The sequence below is a fragment of the Mytilus galloprovincialis genome, chromosome 13 (assembly GCF_965363235.1).
Source record: "Mytilus galloprovincialis chromosome 13, xbMytGall1.hap1.1, whole genome shotgun sequence".
NCBI lineage: Eukaryota > Metazoa > Mollusca > Bivalvia > Mytilida > Mytilidae > Mytilus > Mytilus galloprovincialis.
The window spans coordinates 35856146-35872411 of NC_134850.1; the positions used below are offsets into that span (position 1 = coordinate 35856146).

At 31.4% G+C, this 16266-nt stretch overlaps 1 protein-coding gene across 1 annotated transcript in view; it reads left to right on the top strand.

The window, feature by feature from the left end:
• Window positions 1-350: 350 nt before the first annotated feature.
• The window catches only part of LOC143056390 (rho guanine nucleotide exchange factor 10-like protein), a 52033-nt gene continuing 36117 nt past the window's right edge, over window positions 351-16266 (top strand). The window contains exons 1-5 of the mRNA XM_076229482.1: window positions 351-386; window positions 1443-1498; window positions 10715-11780; window positions 11977-12015; window positions 14746-14811. Coding sequence (XP_076085597.1) covers window positions 1469-1498; window positions 10715-11780; window positions 11977-12015; window positions 14746-14811 — 1201 coding nt within the window. The 5' untranslated portion in view covers window positions 351-386; window positions 1443-1468. The remainder of the gene's footprint in view (window positions 387-1442; window positions 1499-10714; window positions 11781-11976; window positions 12016-14745; window positions 14812-16266) is intronic.

Genomic DNA, 16266 nt, shown 5'->3' on the forward strand with positions numbered 1-16266 from the left:
TCCGGTCTTGTTGTCGTGAGACTTTGATTAGTCTAGTAAAATATAGGAACTCAAGGAACACTATACCAATATTTCATTTTTAATCATTCTTTGTCTTTGGTATGAATAAACGCTGTAATATATAAACGTTTATTCAACTGTGCTCTTCTTGTCGACTTGTTCCTATATTTCCGTTTCTTTTTTTAACAAATATTTAAGTTACAAAAAAATAATTCATACAGACTTCGTCCCCATTTACAGGTTATGCCTGCCTCATATTATTAAATAATTTTTTGAAAAGACCCGCTTCAAAAACTTATTGCAGAAATTATCAACCAATCAAATGAACGTTTACAAAAGTGTCGTTCGCTGCTCCTGTGACTTCCGTTTTACTTTATTTTTGACAGGTAAAAATAAATAATATTACATTTCTCATTTGAGGGTTGAATACAATAAGTTGTACCGGTTTGTCATACATGATTTACTCTTTGACAATTGCACAAGGAAAAGACCTGAGACTGACAAGTTATGCCTAAAAATATCACCTTTAAATTAAGCCTGGAGGCTCTGACCTCAGATTCCCATTATAGAAATGAACTCTGTCCCATTGCATTGTATACGGAAGAATCTACCACTGTAATAATATTTTGTGGGTCGGAGATATGTGACTGTTCACTGGAATATCGTTTTCTGTTTTTTTTTCATTGGTACTCAAAACAATTATGATTGATAGGAACCCTCATAATAACTCCAAGTTGAGCATACAAGCTGAAAGTCTAAAGAGTCCTTGTGAAAGGGATTCCTAGATTTAGACAATAACATTCATTATGTCTGATCATCTCTTTATACTCAAACTCAGCAATTCACAACATTTGAGGAACCAAAATAGGTAGAAAAACATGCACACATGTATGGTTATATTACATGTATACTGTTATAACTTATGGTCCACCATATCTACTTTTCATTACAAGAATTTGTTTACAGTACTTTACAGTACATTTGAAAATGCCTGTACCAAGTCAGGAATATGACGTTCTTGTCCATTCGTTTTTGATGCGTTTTGTTATTTGATTTTGCCATGTGATTATGGACTTTCCGAATTGATTTTCCTCTAGATCTGAGTTCAGTATTTTTGTGATTTTACTTTTTACACTGATTTTTTACAAAATTTAGATCTTTAATGTGCAAATTGCTATATACAACTTCCACATGTAACATATATACTGCCATTTTAACTTTTGATTGAAATGAAAAATTATGACAGTGAAATTAATGACTATCACAACCATGAATCCTGATCTCTTCAAGACTGTTGGCTTAATTAATTACATTATATAAGGTGTAGAATAGTATTACACTCATACTTTACTCCAAATTAGTTTTAATCAGGAAAGGTGAAACATAGGTTACGGGTATAATCCTACTTATATATAAATTTTGATATTATCATTTAATTACAGATGTGTCAAGTTACACCCTATTGAATATGGCGACTGAGGCTGAGGGTAAAATTCAGGTAAGAGGTTCAAAATACTATCTCTTAGGCTCATATACATAGAAATCTTTTTAGTTCATTGTTTTTATTTAACATGTTCATTTTTTATGGTTACTGCAAATCTAATGAAAGTTTATTACAATTTTCGTTTGCTGAAAAACAAACTTTTCTTTAGATGATAAAAATGAAAATTCTTCAAATTTCTCCACAGATTTTTACTGCTGTATACATTGTTAAAACAGTTGTTTAGTTTCATAAATGGAAATTAAAATGATTGTAAAAAAGATAATTTTCATATTTTCTAGAAAAGTGCTATTTTGTGAGGTTCTTTTTATTTTTAAAAAGGTTATACACTGTTATTACATGTAAGATCAGTTGAAGATAGAGTATTATCTGGTTTTAATATATGCAAAAAATAAAATCAATATTTTATTTTTATGAACATTATGGATCACTGTACATGCTGTATCTAGTCAGTCTTTTTGATTGAAGAAAAAAAATCCTGTAATCTTAAGGTTTAATTTCCCTTGTCTAGATATCATTGGCCTAAATTTGCATGAAATATTTGCCACTTGACAGTAAACTATCAATCATTTTCCAGATATCCACTACAAAATTATATCAATATTTTCAAATTTAATCTCTATAAAACCAAGAGAAAATTAAAGAATTATTGAGTGATACAGAAATTATTTCCCATTTTTGTGTTGACACCTTTTATATCTGACAGCATGGAATTTTCTTTATTGTTAAAGGCCTTATGTCCTATAATTGCATACAAGTGCATGAAATTTGGTAAATATTGTTTTATTGGCAATCATACCGCATCTCATCTCAATGCTTTGATTTTGATGTTTCCTTGGGTAAACAATGGTACAAAATGCTTAAATGCTTATTAACATAGAAGATGTAACAGTTCAATGATGACTACTTATTTCCTGTTATACATAATTCACAAAAAAAAAAGTAGCCACAAAATTTAACGATATCTATAATTCCACTTCTGCAATAGTGAAGAGTTTGAATGGGGTTTAAAGAATATAGACTAAAGGGCCAGAAAATAAGAATATGAAAAAAGCCCAAAAGATTACAAAGAATAGAGAAAAACAACGTAATAATTTAAACAAAACAGGAATGAAGACCCCCTCTTTCCAGGCCCTAAAAGTAAGGAGAACTATATTTTCTGGTCTGTGTATTGGTCTGTTATTCCATTCGTCCAGTCTGATAAGATACATGTATTATGTATCAGGTTTAAGTTATTGATTAAGGTTACGGTTGACAAGGAAGTTGATGTCACATCAACTTGAAAGATAGTGCACATATTCATTACGATATGAACTTTTAAAAGTATTACACAAGAGCTTTTTAAACTAATTATGAGTGTACTATTTTGACCCTTATCCCCTGGTTCCCTGAGCAAAGAATTGTGATGGTGTGAAACCAGTTCATTCTAAGGTTAAAGTTTTAGGTTATCAGGTATCTAGTATCAGGTTCAAGGTTTTGGTTAGGATTTTTTACAAGGAAGTTGACATCACATCATTTGAAAAATGAGTACTGATAATAATTTTGATGTATATTTATTTAAAATTTAAAATCATTTGCCAAATTACAGTTTTGACCCTAATTTTACAGTTCACTAAACATAGACGTAGGATGTAGTGCAGGGAGGACATATGGTATCCAACGGAAACATTCTTGTTGTGATGAAGTTCATTCATAATCAGTTTTTCTATTGAAAATTAAGAAATGTAAATGAAAAGAGATATAAAGATCACATTTATATATACTAGTAAGCTTAAAATAAAATGTAGAAAACAGAGTTTCATCATTAGTGAAATTTTGATTGGTAGGAAAAGACCCCAAAATAAAGAAGAAGACGACGAACTTAACTGGCTTCTATTAGACTTCTAACAAAAACACAATACAATAAGATTTAACCTTATTTTTACTTAAATTTTTAATATATGTAACAATATTAGTTGAGATATAATTTTTTATCAAACAGTGTCAAAGCAAAGGACATTAATTAAGGATGTTAAGTTCTGATAGAAAAAAAAAGTCTTAAGAAATTTTATTTAAGATGTTTACCCTGCTCCTAGTGCAATTTAAATAAGGATTCCAATAAGATTTTGTATGCAGTTAAGTATAGTAAACGGTGTGTCTGATTTATAAGTAAGTCCATTTCAGTACTGTAAATGAAATGACTTATATATGATGACTGAAATTAGTGGCCAGCATTATACTGTTAGGATGGATATTTCTCTTATAAATCTCATAAACTAAACATTTCTTAACTTGTACACAATGTAGCTCTGTTTGACACAAATGTTTGGAAGAGGGATATAAGTACAGGTATTCAAGTGTTATGAAAGACATGGAACTCTTGTCATCTCAACATGAAAATCATTAAATCTCATTACAAACATTTTTGTACTTTTATTAATAAATTTGAAATGAGTCATAATTGTCATCTTATGTTGTGTTGTGTAATTTATAGACTGGGATAAAATTCAAAGGTCAATGTTTGACATATCTTGCACTTGCATAGCTGTGAGAATCACTGTCAATATCAAAGCATGTAGTAGGGGCCTCAATGGCCAAGTGGTCTAAGTAGTTACTACTGTAATCACTAGCCAGTCAACACCGTGGTTGTGAGTTTGAACTTCGCTCATGCGGGTGCACTCCAATCCGATCTTTATTGACTAGGATTGTCAGTTTTCCTATCGAAGCTCTGTTGTTTCCTCCGGGCACTCCCGCCCTGGCTTCCTCCACCAATAAAAACTGGCCACCACGAAATAGCCTAAATGCAGTGCTTAAAAGTGGCGTTAAAACACCAAAAATCAATCAATCAAAGCATGTTGTCAAAATAAGGTCAGTCTTACCCAATTGTCATTATAAATGGAATTTGTAACTTATAACAAGACAAATTAAATACCATAATGTATGGCATGCTACAAAGCAACCAGATTTTTACCATAATGTATGGCATGCTACAAAGCAACCAGATTTTCTGTGTACTGTGGGATACCATTTTTTTTGTGAATTTCTCTGTTACAGGTAAACCATTAATATAAATACTTATCAATAGACACATTTTCTATAAGGTTGTATGTAGACTTTGATGAAAACCACGAAATTAAAAATCCACCAAAATGCAAGTTTCCCTCCATCCTCGAAAAAGTTGGTAAGGGAAATTAATGAATCCACAGTTACTGGGTTTCTTTACCTGGCCTTGAAGGCATAACACTTTGCTCAGTGCTCGGAGCACAAAAATCATGCTAGAAACATGAAATCCAGCAATTTGATTGGTTGATTTTCGAGTCTGAGTACAAAAATCATGCTCAAAAGTTTTATGACCGTGAGGCCAGGAGTCAGTTTCACAAAAAAAATTGTATGACTATGAGTATACTGAAATGTTCATTCATGACTTACAATTGATATAAGCTGTCAGTTTCTTTTGTGAAACCTACTTCTGAATCCTTGAATACTATATGAGATTTGTATGAATGAAAACCTCAACATCTTGACTTCAGAATACTACCAAATGTCTTTTTTTATAAAGTAAATTTAATATTCTCCAATCAGAGATTGACATAAAACATCTTAAAGAAATAGAATCATTAGCCCAATGTATTAGTTAGGTGGAATTTCCGTTTGCAAGCTTCAGTGTCTCCTGAATATGCATGAAATATTTGCCACTGGACATTAAGCAACCATCAATCAATCAATTCAGTGTCTCCTGTTTTAGCCTTTTGAATTGTAAATTACATATATGGAATTAGTACTTTATATACCAGAACATTTTATTAACAATAGAAAGTTAATATTTCCTGTGTGTATCTATACACATTTCAAGTACAGAATCAAGGCCAAATTGATGTTTAAAACTCGAATAATCATTTAAAACTAACACATAACTTGGCAAATGGGTAACAAAATTAAGGAAAACAATAACAGTCTGTTTTTACAGTTTGATAAAAAATAAAAGGAGATATGGGTCAAACTTCAATGATACAGCAACCAAACAACAAAAAATACCAGGAATACACTTAAAAATGTACATCATTTATATAATCACACAGAGATTAATACAGGTCAGGGCCTAGCTTAATATTTTCATAACTCCTTCTTAATATCAATGACAACTAAATGCTTAATTCTAGGCTCATCTTTTTAACTAGATAGACCTCTTGATAAAATTTAATGGAGCCTACCATTTGTAATTTATCTGACATATGTAATCAAAATTACATACATCAAATGCATTTATTGCAAACATTAATCTACAAACACAATACATGTGTAAAATGATTAGGTCAAGTAGAACATCACACTTTATGTAACGACGCAACGAATATTTAAATTTGACTGGCCTTATTGAACTCTTTTTGAAGTTTCCCAATAATAATACACATGTGCTGTAATAAATATAATCTTGTTTAATTTAATGGGGACATATATTTCATGCAGACAATCTTAAAAGGTAGGTATACATGCATGTACATGTAAACGGTATAATACTGTATTTAGAAGGTGATTATGTTGTGAATTATTTTCATTTAAAATGTATGCTTTGATGTCTTATTGATGTTGTTATACACATGCTATCATCATAAAAGAATGTTTTGAATCTGAAACATGTTAATTAAATATCATGATCTTTTTTTTATCTTTACTGGAATAAGTACATGTATGTGTATTAATGAAAGTGCTTAAAGGCAATTTGAATGTAATGAATCTTTAATCATCATGATCCTTTTATCTTTATGGGGATAAATATGTACATTATTAATATAACTGCACCAATGCAAATGTACAGGCAAACGAAATCAAAAGGAAATAAAAATATTGGTACATGTATTACCATTTATATCTAGTATTATCCAGAAAAGAGATTACCCCCAGTACAGCAAAATGCCTAGTGTGTAGGTAAAGGTAATATCTTTGTTTAGCTTGCTAGCTGAACCGTGAAGTCATTTTGTAGGTTAGGTGTGACTACCCTCTTTTAAGAGTAGACTAGTCAGACAAGCCAGATAACCAATCTATCTGTGTGTAGGACTAGACTACCTCAAAAGGAGGGTAGAATACCTTACCTTATAATGATTTCAGTTCAGCTAGCAAGCAATTTTTTTTTAGGGGGTTCGGGTGCTTGAAACGGGAGAAGCTTAATTATTTCAGCATTACTATGGGAGAGGTCAATGTATTTATAATAAAAAACAAAAAAAATATAACAAAAATGCGTTTTGTTTTTAATTAGCTAGCCTAACAAAAGTAACAAAACAAGTTTCAATATTAAAGTTAATCTCTGTTGGTCTACCAAAACTCTCTGATTCTCCTACTGACCTGTATTTTGAAAAGCTTCAACACACTTTCTTTGTCAGCTGTATCGTTCCTATGCACATGGAGCATGGCAAGCCCACAAAGCCTGCCACCACCCATTGTAGCCCGTTCCCAGGTTTTCAAACGCCTTAAACTTGAAATCAATCTCTAATAACAGACTGATGTGACAGGCAGAGTTAAAAGTCATGGATTTTTCTAGCATTCCACAGGGTCCGGTTTTCGGACCCCTTCCCAACGGCAAAAAACCTACATTTTTCCCAATTTTGGGAGTAAAATTCCCACATGATCACAAAATTAAATAGAAACGGGATATATTTTATACAGAACTCAAAATATTTTAGTTCAAAAATTTTCATGTCAAAACAAAAAAAAATGTAACAATCCTTTAAGAAGTTAGAACTCATTATTTTGATACTCAAGTAAACTTTAAAGCCATGTTGTTATATTTAAAAACAAAGAAGGTGTAGGTAGTCCTTACTTTATTTTCACCAACAAAACAAAATTTAATGAACAAAACACATTAAAACTAACATCCGGTATATTGGTTGTTTTTCCCAATTTCATTGAAAACCGCGTTAAAAAATTCCCAAAACTGGCCAGGGTCCTTTTTCCCAAAATACTCAGATAAACCCCTGAAAGTACTTCTAATATTATGAAAGTTATAAGCGTATAAAGGACGAGAACATGTTAATGTTAATATGAATATGAACACAGTCACTGCTTTATTATATGTATTTATATATATTTATGTCCAACAGCAAGTTATAAGCTTATAAAAGACGAGAACATATGTTATGAACATCAATTAGGATATATTTATTTTTAATACATAATCATTAACCATGAGAATTGATACAGAGAAGACTAGACCAACATTGTTACTTAACCGGATTTGACGTGCTGATGTCACAAGTGATCACAAGTTACCTGTAAACATGCCACTGGAAGACACATCAACCTGCCTGGACACATTATTCTACCAATTTTCAAGTCATTAGTTTGACCTACCGGGGTTCGAACCCCGACCTACTGCACTAAAATCAATGGATCATGCTAGCATACAACCAATCTCCGTACAGCGAGGTGTTTATACTCATGAGTTACCTTTTTCATCTTTTTTATCTTTAAAGAACCCGTCTTCAACCAGTTTTGTAATGACATTAAGATTTGTTTCATTTTTTTTAATTTTGATTTGTATTCGGAACACTTATGTTTTTACCGTCACCACTATGGTAAAAGCTGCAATCGCTGCTGCAGATTGGACATACTGTATGTAGTGTGCTGGTATATAATTTGAAACTCGAAACTCTCATATTGATAATGTAAAATACATAATTGGAAAAAAATGACACTTTTAAAGTTTGGTCGTTGTTTCAATAGTGAGGCATTTGCCTCGGTTGCCTCCATTACGCTACGACCCTGTGGATGCTGGTTGGAAGTTTAAATCGACTGCCAATAGCAACTTAGGTCAGCTTTCTCATTGAAACCTTTTATTAGAAATTACATTTTGCATTTATTTTCAATAACAAGCATTATAAACAAAGAATTATTTAATTCTGGAATAATATTGAATTCTGAAAAAATGATGAGAAATTTATGATGAAAACTAACCCAACTAATAAGGGTTAGCCATGCATGCACTCATGGCTAAGGGGGGTTGGTTAATAGTTCGTACTGAAGTGATAGTGATAGTAAAATTAAACTTAGCCAGACATACATGGCTAACAAGCATGGCTAACCCTATTTAGTTGGGGTAGTTTTCATTATATATTTCAAATAAATTTTCCAGAATTCAAAATTATTCCAGATTCAATTATTTCATTGTTTACAGATGAAGGTCAATGAAAACGATCCATTCAGATATATACTTCCTTCAAATATATAAACTTAAGAAGGTACTTGTAATTGTCAAGTATTGTTTCTTTTAAAAGTTTTAAATGTGGTTCATTTGTTACATTATAATGAATCAAATTTTTGATTCTTTGTTTTTCAAAACAGTCTGTATAATGATTGATTATGAGGGTGGTTGGTAGGCATAGGGGGTGAGGGGAATGTCTGCATTGAATGTGAAACTGTGTTTTTAAACACATCTGCATTGTTTCTTGTTTTTTTCTCAAATTATAATTTTATTTATGATATTTGAATGTTGGGCTAACTCTACATGAATGATAATGACTATTTGCTATTTTAAGAATAAGAAAGATGTTTCATTATCAGTCTATTAGCTATACATAATTTAGCTTTGCTTAATCATTAGTGTGCTTGATCAGCTACAAGTTCACATCATGTGACATTGGAATCATGTGACTTGTTATGCATGTATTATAAACTGGAGATATATACATCCCTGTCAAAGAACCTGAACCAACACCTTATGCAGTTCATGAGATTCTGTATAATTTTTATGTTTACAATCTTAGAATTTACTGAACAACAAATACATACATGTACCTACTTGGTGTATGTAAAGATAAGGAGACGGGGTTTTATCTCTAATGAGGTAACGATCCACAAGAGACATAGGATCAGGATCTAAACAATAATATTTTATATAGCTCTGTACAGTCCTCACAATGAGCAGAACACATAAAAATTGTGATGGTGACAGAGAAAGCAAGGAAAGATCCTAAGAAAAAAATTTAAAAATCAGTTGGAAAAAATCGGACCTGTCATTTATTCTGAATAGAATTAAATTTGCACACAAAAACCCTTACAAAAAGACAAGAAATTGTTTTTTTGACTAATTCTTATATACTTTCTTTGTTTGAATCCTGATACATATGTACGTCTATGTAAGTTTCTGTTTTTTGAAACTTGAATATTTTCATGCAATCTAAAACAGTTGACTTCAAGTTCTGTATTTCTTCAATTAGTCTAGATACTTAGATCGTATTTATTCTGTACTGAAACCTTAAGAATTTAAGTGTATGAAATATAACCATCTTCATTAAATCCGAATGGAGTTATATGAGACCAGGACAGGAACTTCTTGGTTGATAACTAAACTAGACTTTAATTTTGAGTACTTATAATGATGGTTGATGCTGATCCACTTCCATTGAGTTCTGTATCTTTGGATTTTGAACATGGATTGGAACTTTTTTTTTTAAGGGATAAAGCTTTCTAAAAAGGTTGGAAAGACTTATTTTACTACACATATATGATATTATTCCTTAGGTATTAAGGGTAAGTTTAATATTTATGAGTAAGTGAAATACAAATAAAATATATATCTTATACAAGTCAATAAGTGTTGAAAAAAGAAATATTTTCAATTGCTTACTGTGGATTTATTTTTTGTTGGAATAAAATTGAGAATGGAAATGGGGAATGTGCCAAAGAGACAACAACCCGACCATAGAAAAAAAAAAAAAAAACAACAGCAGAAGGTCACCAACAGGTCTTCAATGTAGCGAAAAATTCCCACACCCGGAGGCGTCCTTCAGCTGGCCCCTAAACAAATATATACTTGTTCAGTGATAATGAACGCCATACTAATTTCCAAATTGTACACAAGAAACTAAAATTAAAATAATACAAGACTAACAAAGGCCAGAGGCTCCTGACTTGGGACAGGCGCAAAAATGCGGCGGGGTTAAACATGTTTGTGAGATCTCAACCTTCCCCCTATACCTCTAGCCAATGTAGAAATGGAATAAACTATTTGTGGGAATTTCATGGATACATCGAATCAAGATTTCAAATGTTCAAAGAAATACTTATTTTCTATAGGTTTGTATGCAGACTTTAACAAACCACGAAATTAAATATTCATGAAAGTGTAAGCCACGAAAAAATTGGTACAACAAAAAATAAAACCAACAGTACTTAATTATAATTGATTAAAGTATTTTGATAGAATTTTTTATAGTTGTCAATGTATGTGATTATTTATAGGATAGCAGTGATGATGATACTGATCGTGGGATTTATTACGATGCTATATCTACAACCTCAGCACTAGACTTGACTGATGACTCCATTGAACCTGATTCTCCAACGAATGTGGAACCTGTGACTGTCAGTAATTTCTTCGAAGCATCTGTTGAGACAGTCAAAGAAGATACTGATTCTGAAAATTTAATAGAATTAAAGATTACAGATGAGGACTTGGAGGAAGCACTTAGACAGTCAGATTTACTTGAACCTGAACAGTCAAACATAGTTAAACAGCCAGTTTATGCTAATGAAACTGAACAGTTAGATTTAGTTAAAAAACAGTCAGATTCAAAACTTCTTACAGAACAGTCAAATGTAGTTGAGCAGCCAATTTACACTAATGTTCCTGAGCAGCCAGACTTGAGTAAACGACAGTCAGATTCCAAACTTCTTACTAAACAGTCAAATGTAGTTGAACAATCAGATTACACAAATGAAACTGAACAGGCAAAAAAAGTTAAACAAAAGTCAGATTTAGTCAGTAGTGTAAAACTGTCATTTGGTCAGGTTGGTGTAAAAGGACAAACAAGTAAAGTAAGCGTGAAAGAATTGAGTAAGAAATTTAAAGTTGAAGATGACACTAGGGGTACATACTGTTTAGCAAAACCTCTTAAATTAGACTCAGACCAATATTGTTTGGCAAAGCCTGTGACTGAGGACCCTGACGGAGAAGGCTACATAAAGGCAAACAAAGTAAACAAATCATTGGTACGAAAACCAGCTAAATACAAATATGACCCGCCATGGAACAGTGAGTTTCCCATGGTTATGGTTCCTGGTAAGGTAGATCAGGGCGAACAAAAAAAAACTTCTCAAAAGAAAACTGAATTAGTTCAAGGAGACGAACAAAATGAAGTGTTTACAGAAGTGAAACCTGACTTTGTTACGAGTGGAGAATTAGAGAGAAGTGGAAAGTACAATCATTTATTTGAAGGATCAGTATCAGAAGAGCCAGTAATGAGTAATTTGTATGGGATTTATACTTCACCACCAGAGGAGGAAACTGACCAACCACAAGAAGAAGGTAATTATCATTGTACAACTAAGTATATTTATCTACATTGTACTTGACATATCATGCATCTTCTTAATTCTTAAGTTTTTCAAGTAGAAATTATTATGAAAGGCTTAAATATCTGTTTTTTATGTTTGTTTTTCTAAGACAATTTTTGAATAGTATACAGGATGTATTGTATTGTATATATTTTCTCAAATTATAGGTGTTCGTACTAGTTCGAAAGCCAAAACAACACAAAAAGGTATTTTGTATACAAATTTTAAAATTGCAAAGCTTAGCGCTTATACCTGCATAAAGGTAGAACATATATTGGCAGAGATTACCCATAGCTTTAAAAATGGGGTAGGTTACTACCATATCTTTTTAGAGACAAAACAGGATCATTTCCCTTAATGCATGTACATGTATATTATCAGAAGTTTATTACCCAGAGAAGTGTTCAACATTTGTTATAGTTTTGAATAAACTGATTAAAATTAATTGCTCCCTTTCTGATATGCCAAATCAGAAAGGGAGCAATTTAAGGATTTCATTTTAATTAGATTATGTAAAAGGTGAATGGTACCACGAATTGAAATATTCAGAAATGATAATTTCTTAGTTAGAACAAAATTTTACAGCATGGATTCACAGCATGTGCTAAAATTATGATGTAATTATATACTGTAAATTCAGAAATTAATGCGAGGTTTTTATTAATGCGAATAATACGACAGAGTTGTAAACGCAATAATTAAAACTCGCATTTTGTAATATTTTAACTGAATTAAGCATGACTTTTCTCAAAATCGTAACAATTAAAATCGCATATAAGTTTAAAATGACAAAATCACAATAATAAATGCACGCAATAATTTCTGAATTTACAGTATTGTATTGTTTTGTATACTCTAGTACTTTTGAGGTTGAGGGATGATAAGTGGTGGCTAAGTGCAATGTACCTATCAAAAATATTGGTATAGTACATGTAGTTAATTGATAACTACTTACTGGTACTAGTACATACATGCATGTAGATCTGTCTTGACACTGAGGTATTTCAATTATATAGATATCAGGGAGATGTTGTTCAATGTACATGATGTTGAATTATAATATACATTGTACCAACATAAACTTGATAAATGTACAAAGTTACATGCTCTTTCCTATATATATGCTATATAAATGTTATAACCTGCTTTAATTGAAGTATTTTTATCACAAAAAGAGCATTTTCATGGGGGTCCTAATAGGGGTAGCCTGGATACCTGGCCCAATCATACTGCGTCGATTAATAGCGGAGCTAATCAGTAGCCAGGACCCCAGGCTACTAATAGGGGTACCTTTGTGATGAATTATAGTAAAAAATCTGCCCAAATGAAGTTAACCTTAACATTTGGTGCATGTCAATAAAATGTACACTGTCTTTATGATGATAAAAAAATCAACTGATTTTGACGAGTCACATCATATTCTTACCAAAAATTATAAAAGTAGGATTACAACTACATTTATTTGCATACTTAAAAGAAAAAAAACATGAAAAGAAACAATAAAAGTTGATTTTCTAATCTTTTAATTTTCAGTACAAAATTTGGGGGCATTTATCAAAAATTGAAAAGCTTTATCTTGTATAGATTTGCAGATTATTTATGCAATCATTTGATACTGTTATCATGGTAATTCAGGAAGCAAAACCATCTTATCAAAAAATAAAATTTTACATGTTAGGTCACGAGGAATTGTAAGGAATAGATTTAGTTACAATTATACCCTAATTTACTAGCTAGATAAAAATAGTGGGTTTAAATTTTGTGTCCAAAAGAACAGAAATTAGATTGTGATAAGCAGATCAATTGTTATCTTAACTTTTTTCTTACCCATTTAATTTGCTCCCATATATGAGAAATTAAGCATGTATGTTCTTGACAAAGGTACTGTAACTTAGACTTTTTACTTTATTTAAAAAAAACTTCTTAAATTCATCTGATGATAGTTCTGAATGAAAAGATTTTTACAAAATAAGGTAAAAAAAATCAGTAAGTAAGGTAAAAAAAAAATTATAAACACAGTCATGACTGAGTGATTTCAAAATTGAATTACATCATTTGTAAATAGATTAAATTTGACCTTTGAAGATAGAATAACTGATAAATCTTATAAGTTGTCACTAATGTGTTAACATGTACATGATGTAACTGGATAAAACAGTAGTTTGGAAGTTTACCCATAGATTTAAAGCTGTAGACGGACCATACACATGCAAGCATTGAATCAGATATTGGCACCGTTATCATGGTTATATGTAATCACACCATTTCTGTACTTAAATGGCTATCTTTGAGAATTTAACCTTTTGGATTTCCTATTCACATTTCCTCCTATTGTCCATATGTTATTTTTTTGTCATTTTTGTCAACAAATTCTTCCTGCTAATTGTGTAACAGTTATAATTGATTTAAGATGTTTAACACTTACTGATGACCAATCCAAGATTTCATTAAGTGATATATGTTATGTGTTTCATTTTTGGCATCCTAATAAGCACAAAAAATGGAATATGTTTAAAGACAATCCTGAAGTTTTTATAAAACATGAAACTGTTGTGATTAACTGGGCATATGAAGAGCTATTATGTGATATGAAAGTTATTATTCACGAGGAAAAAAAGAATTCAAAATAAGGAAATAATATGGTTTAAAACAACATTTGGTCTAAACATGTTCTTTCTTTTGAAATTATTGTTCGATCAACATCCGAATTCAAAACGTTACCACGGTTACATGTATGACAAAGAATATTTCTAACAGAACTGTCATCTGGGAAATTGAGATGAAATGACTGGATTTACCAGTTATTTCAGTTACAAATAATCATATAAATGCTGCATAGATGATGTTTTTTGAACACACTGTAAGAGCTGTAGTTGCTAAGATACATAAGTAAACAATGAGTGTATACTTAGGATTTGAGTTAATTTCTGTTGCAGACATACAGGATGCACAGAGAGTTCCAGCATTACCTATACTGATATCATCTGGAGTCTATTCAAATGGTAGGTACATGCTATTGTATATAGATTAGATACTCTTTTTTGATGAATTGTAAAAGTTATCTCCCATTTCCTGCACTATGTTTTCTTTTTTGTCGAGCCTTCAACTTTTGTCGAAAAGCGAGACATAGCGATCCTACATTCCGTCGGCGTCGGTGTAGGCATTGGTGTCGTCGTCGTCGGCTGCGTCCACAAATATTCACTCTGTGGTTAAAGTTTTTGAAATTTTAATAACTTTCTTGAAATATCCTGGATTCTACCAAACTTGGACAGAAGCTTGTTTATGTTCATAAGATAGTATCCAGGAGTAAATTTTGTAAAAATAAAATTCATTTTTCTGTATTTTACTTACAGATAGACTTAGTTTTTTCTGCCAGGAAACATTACATTCACTCTGTGGTTAAAGTTTTTAAAATTTTAATAACTTTCTTAAACTATCCTGGAATTGTACGAAACTTTGCCAGAAGCTTGTTTATGATCAGAAGATAGTATTTAGAAGTAAATTTTGTAAAAATAAAATTCCATTTTTCCCGTATTTTCTTATAAATGGACTTAGTTTTTCTTCCAGTTTACATTACATACAGTCTGCAGTTAAAGTTTTAAAACATTATTAAGATCCTTTTAAACTATCCTGGATTTTTACCAAACTTGGAGAGAAGCTTCTGACAATCAAAAGATAGTATTGAGAGGAATAATTTTATTGATTTTTTTCATCATTTTTGTTGAGTGTGTGATTAACAGCAAAAGTAGGCGAGACACTGGGTTTCGCGGAACCCTTACAAATTTTAACTCTATCCAATGACTCAAATTGCAAGTAAAGTTTTGCTCTTTGAGTTAAATATATATTCCTTTTGTTGCACCAAAATTGATATGGTCTTATGAATTCCTGGGGTACATGTACCTTTACCCAAGCTATATGTTCTTCCAATTGATTTTTTTTCTGGAAAAATTTGACATCAAAAAGCAAATATCTTTATGTCACAATATGCATAATCGTATGACACATTGTTCCAAAATGACCCATTTAAAATGGGGCTGATCATTCATGAAATTGAAAAAGAAATCTGTATTAATATGTCATGTATGTTGGACTTAATTATTAAGTTAATAATGTCATGACTCTTTAGTAAAAATGTATAAAACTTTTAGTCTCTGTTGAAAAGGTTTTCAAGTGGTTCAGAACTGATTTTAGAGACTGACGGATTAACAAATTAAGGTCAGATACATTGTAATGAAATAATTTCAGTGGATAGCTAAGGACCTGTTGATTTTCACTTTTAAAAGTTACAAGGACTTACCATTGATTTAAACCTGTTTTCTTGTGTTTTCAGTAGGAAAATTTTGTATAAAATTGAGAAAGGAAATGGGGAATGTGTCAAAGCGACAACAACCCGATCATAGAGCAGACAACAGCCGAAGGCCACCAATTGGTCTTCAATATATGTCTTTTCTTACAAT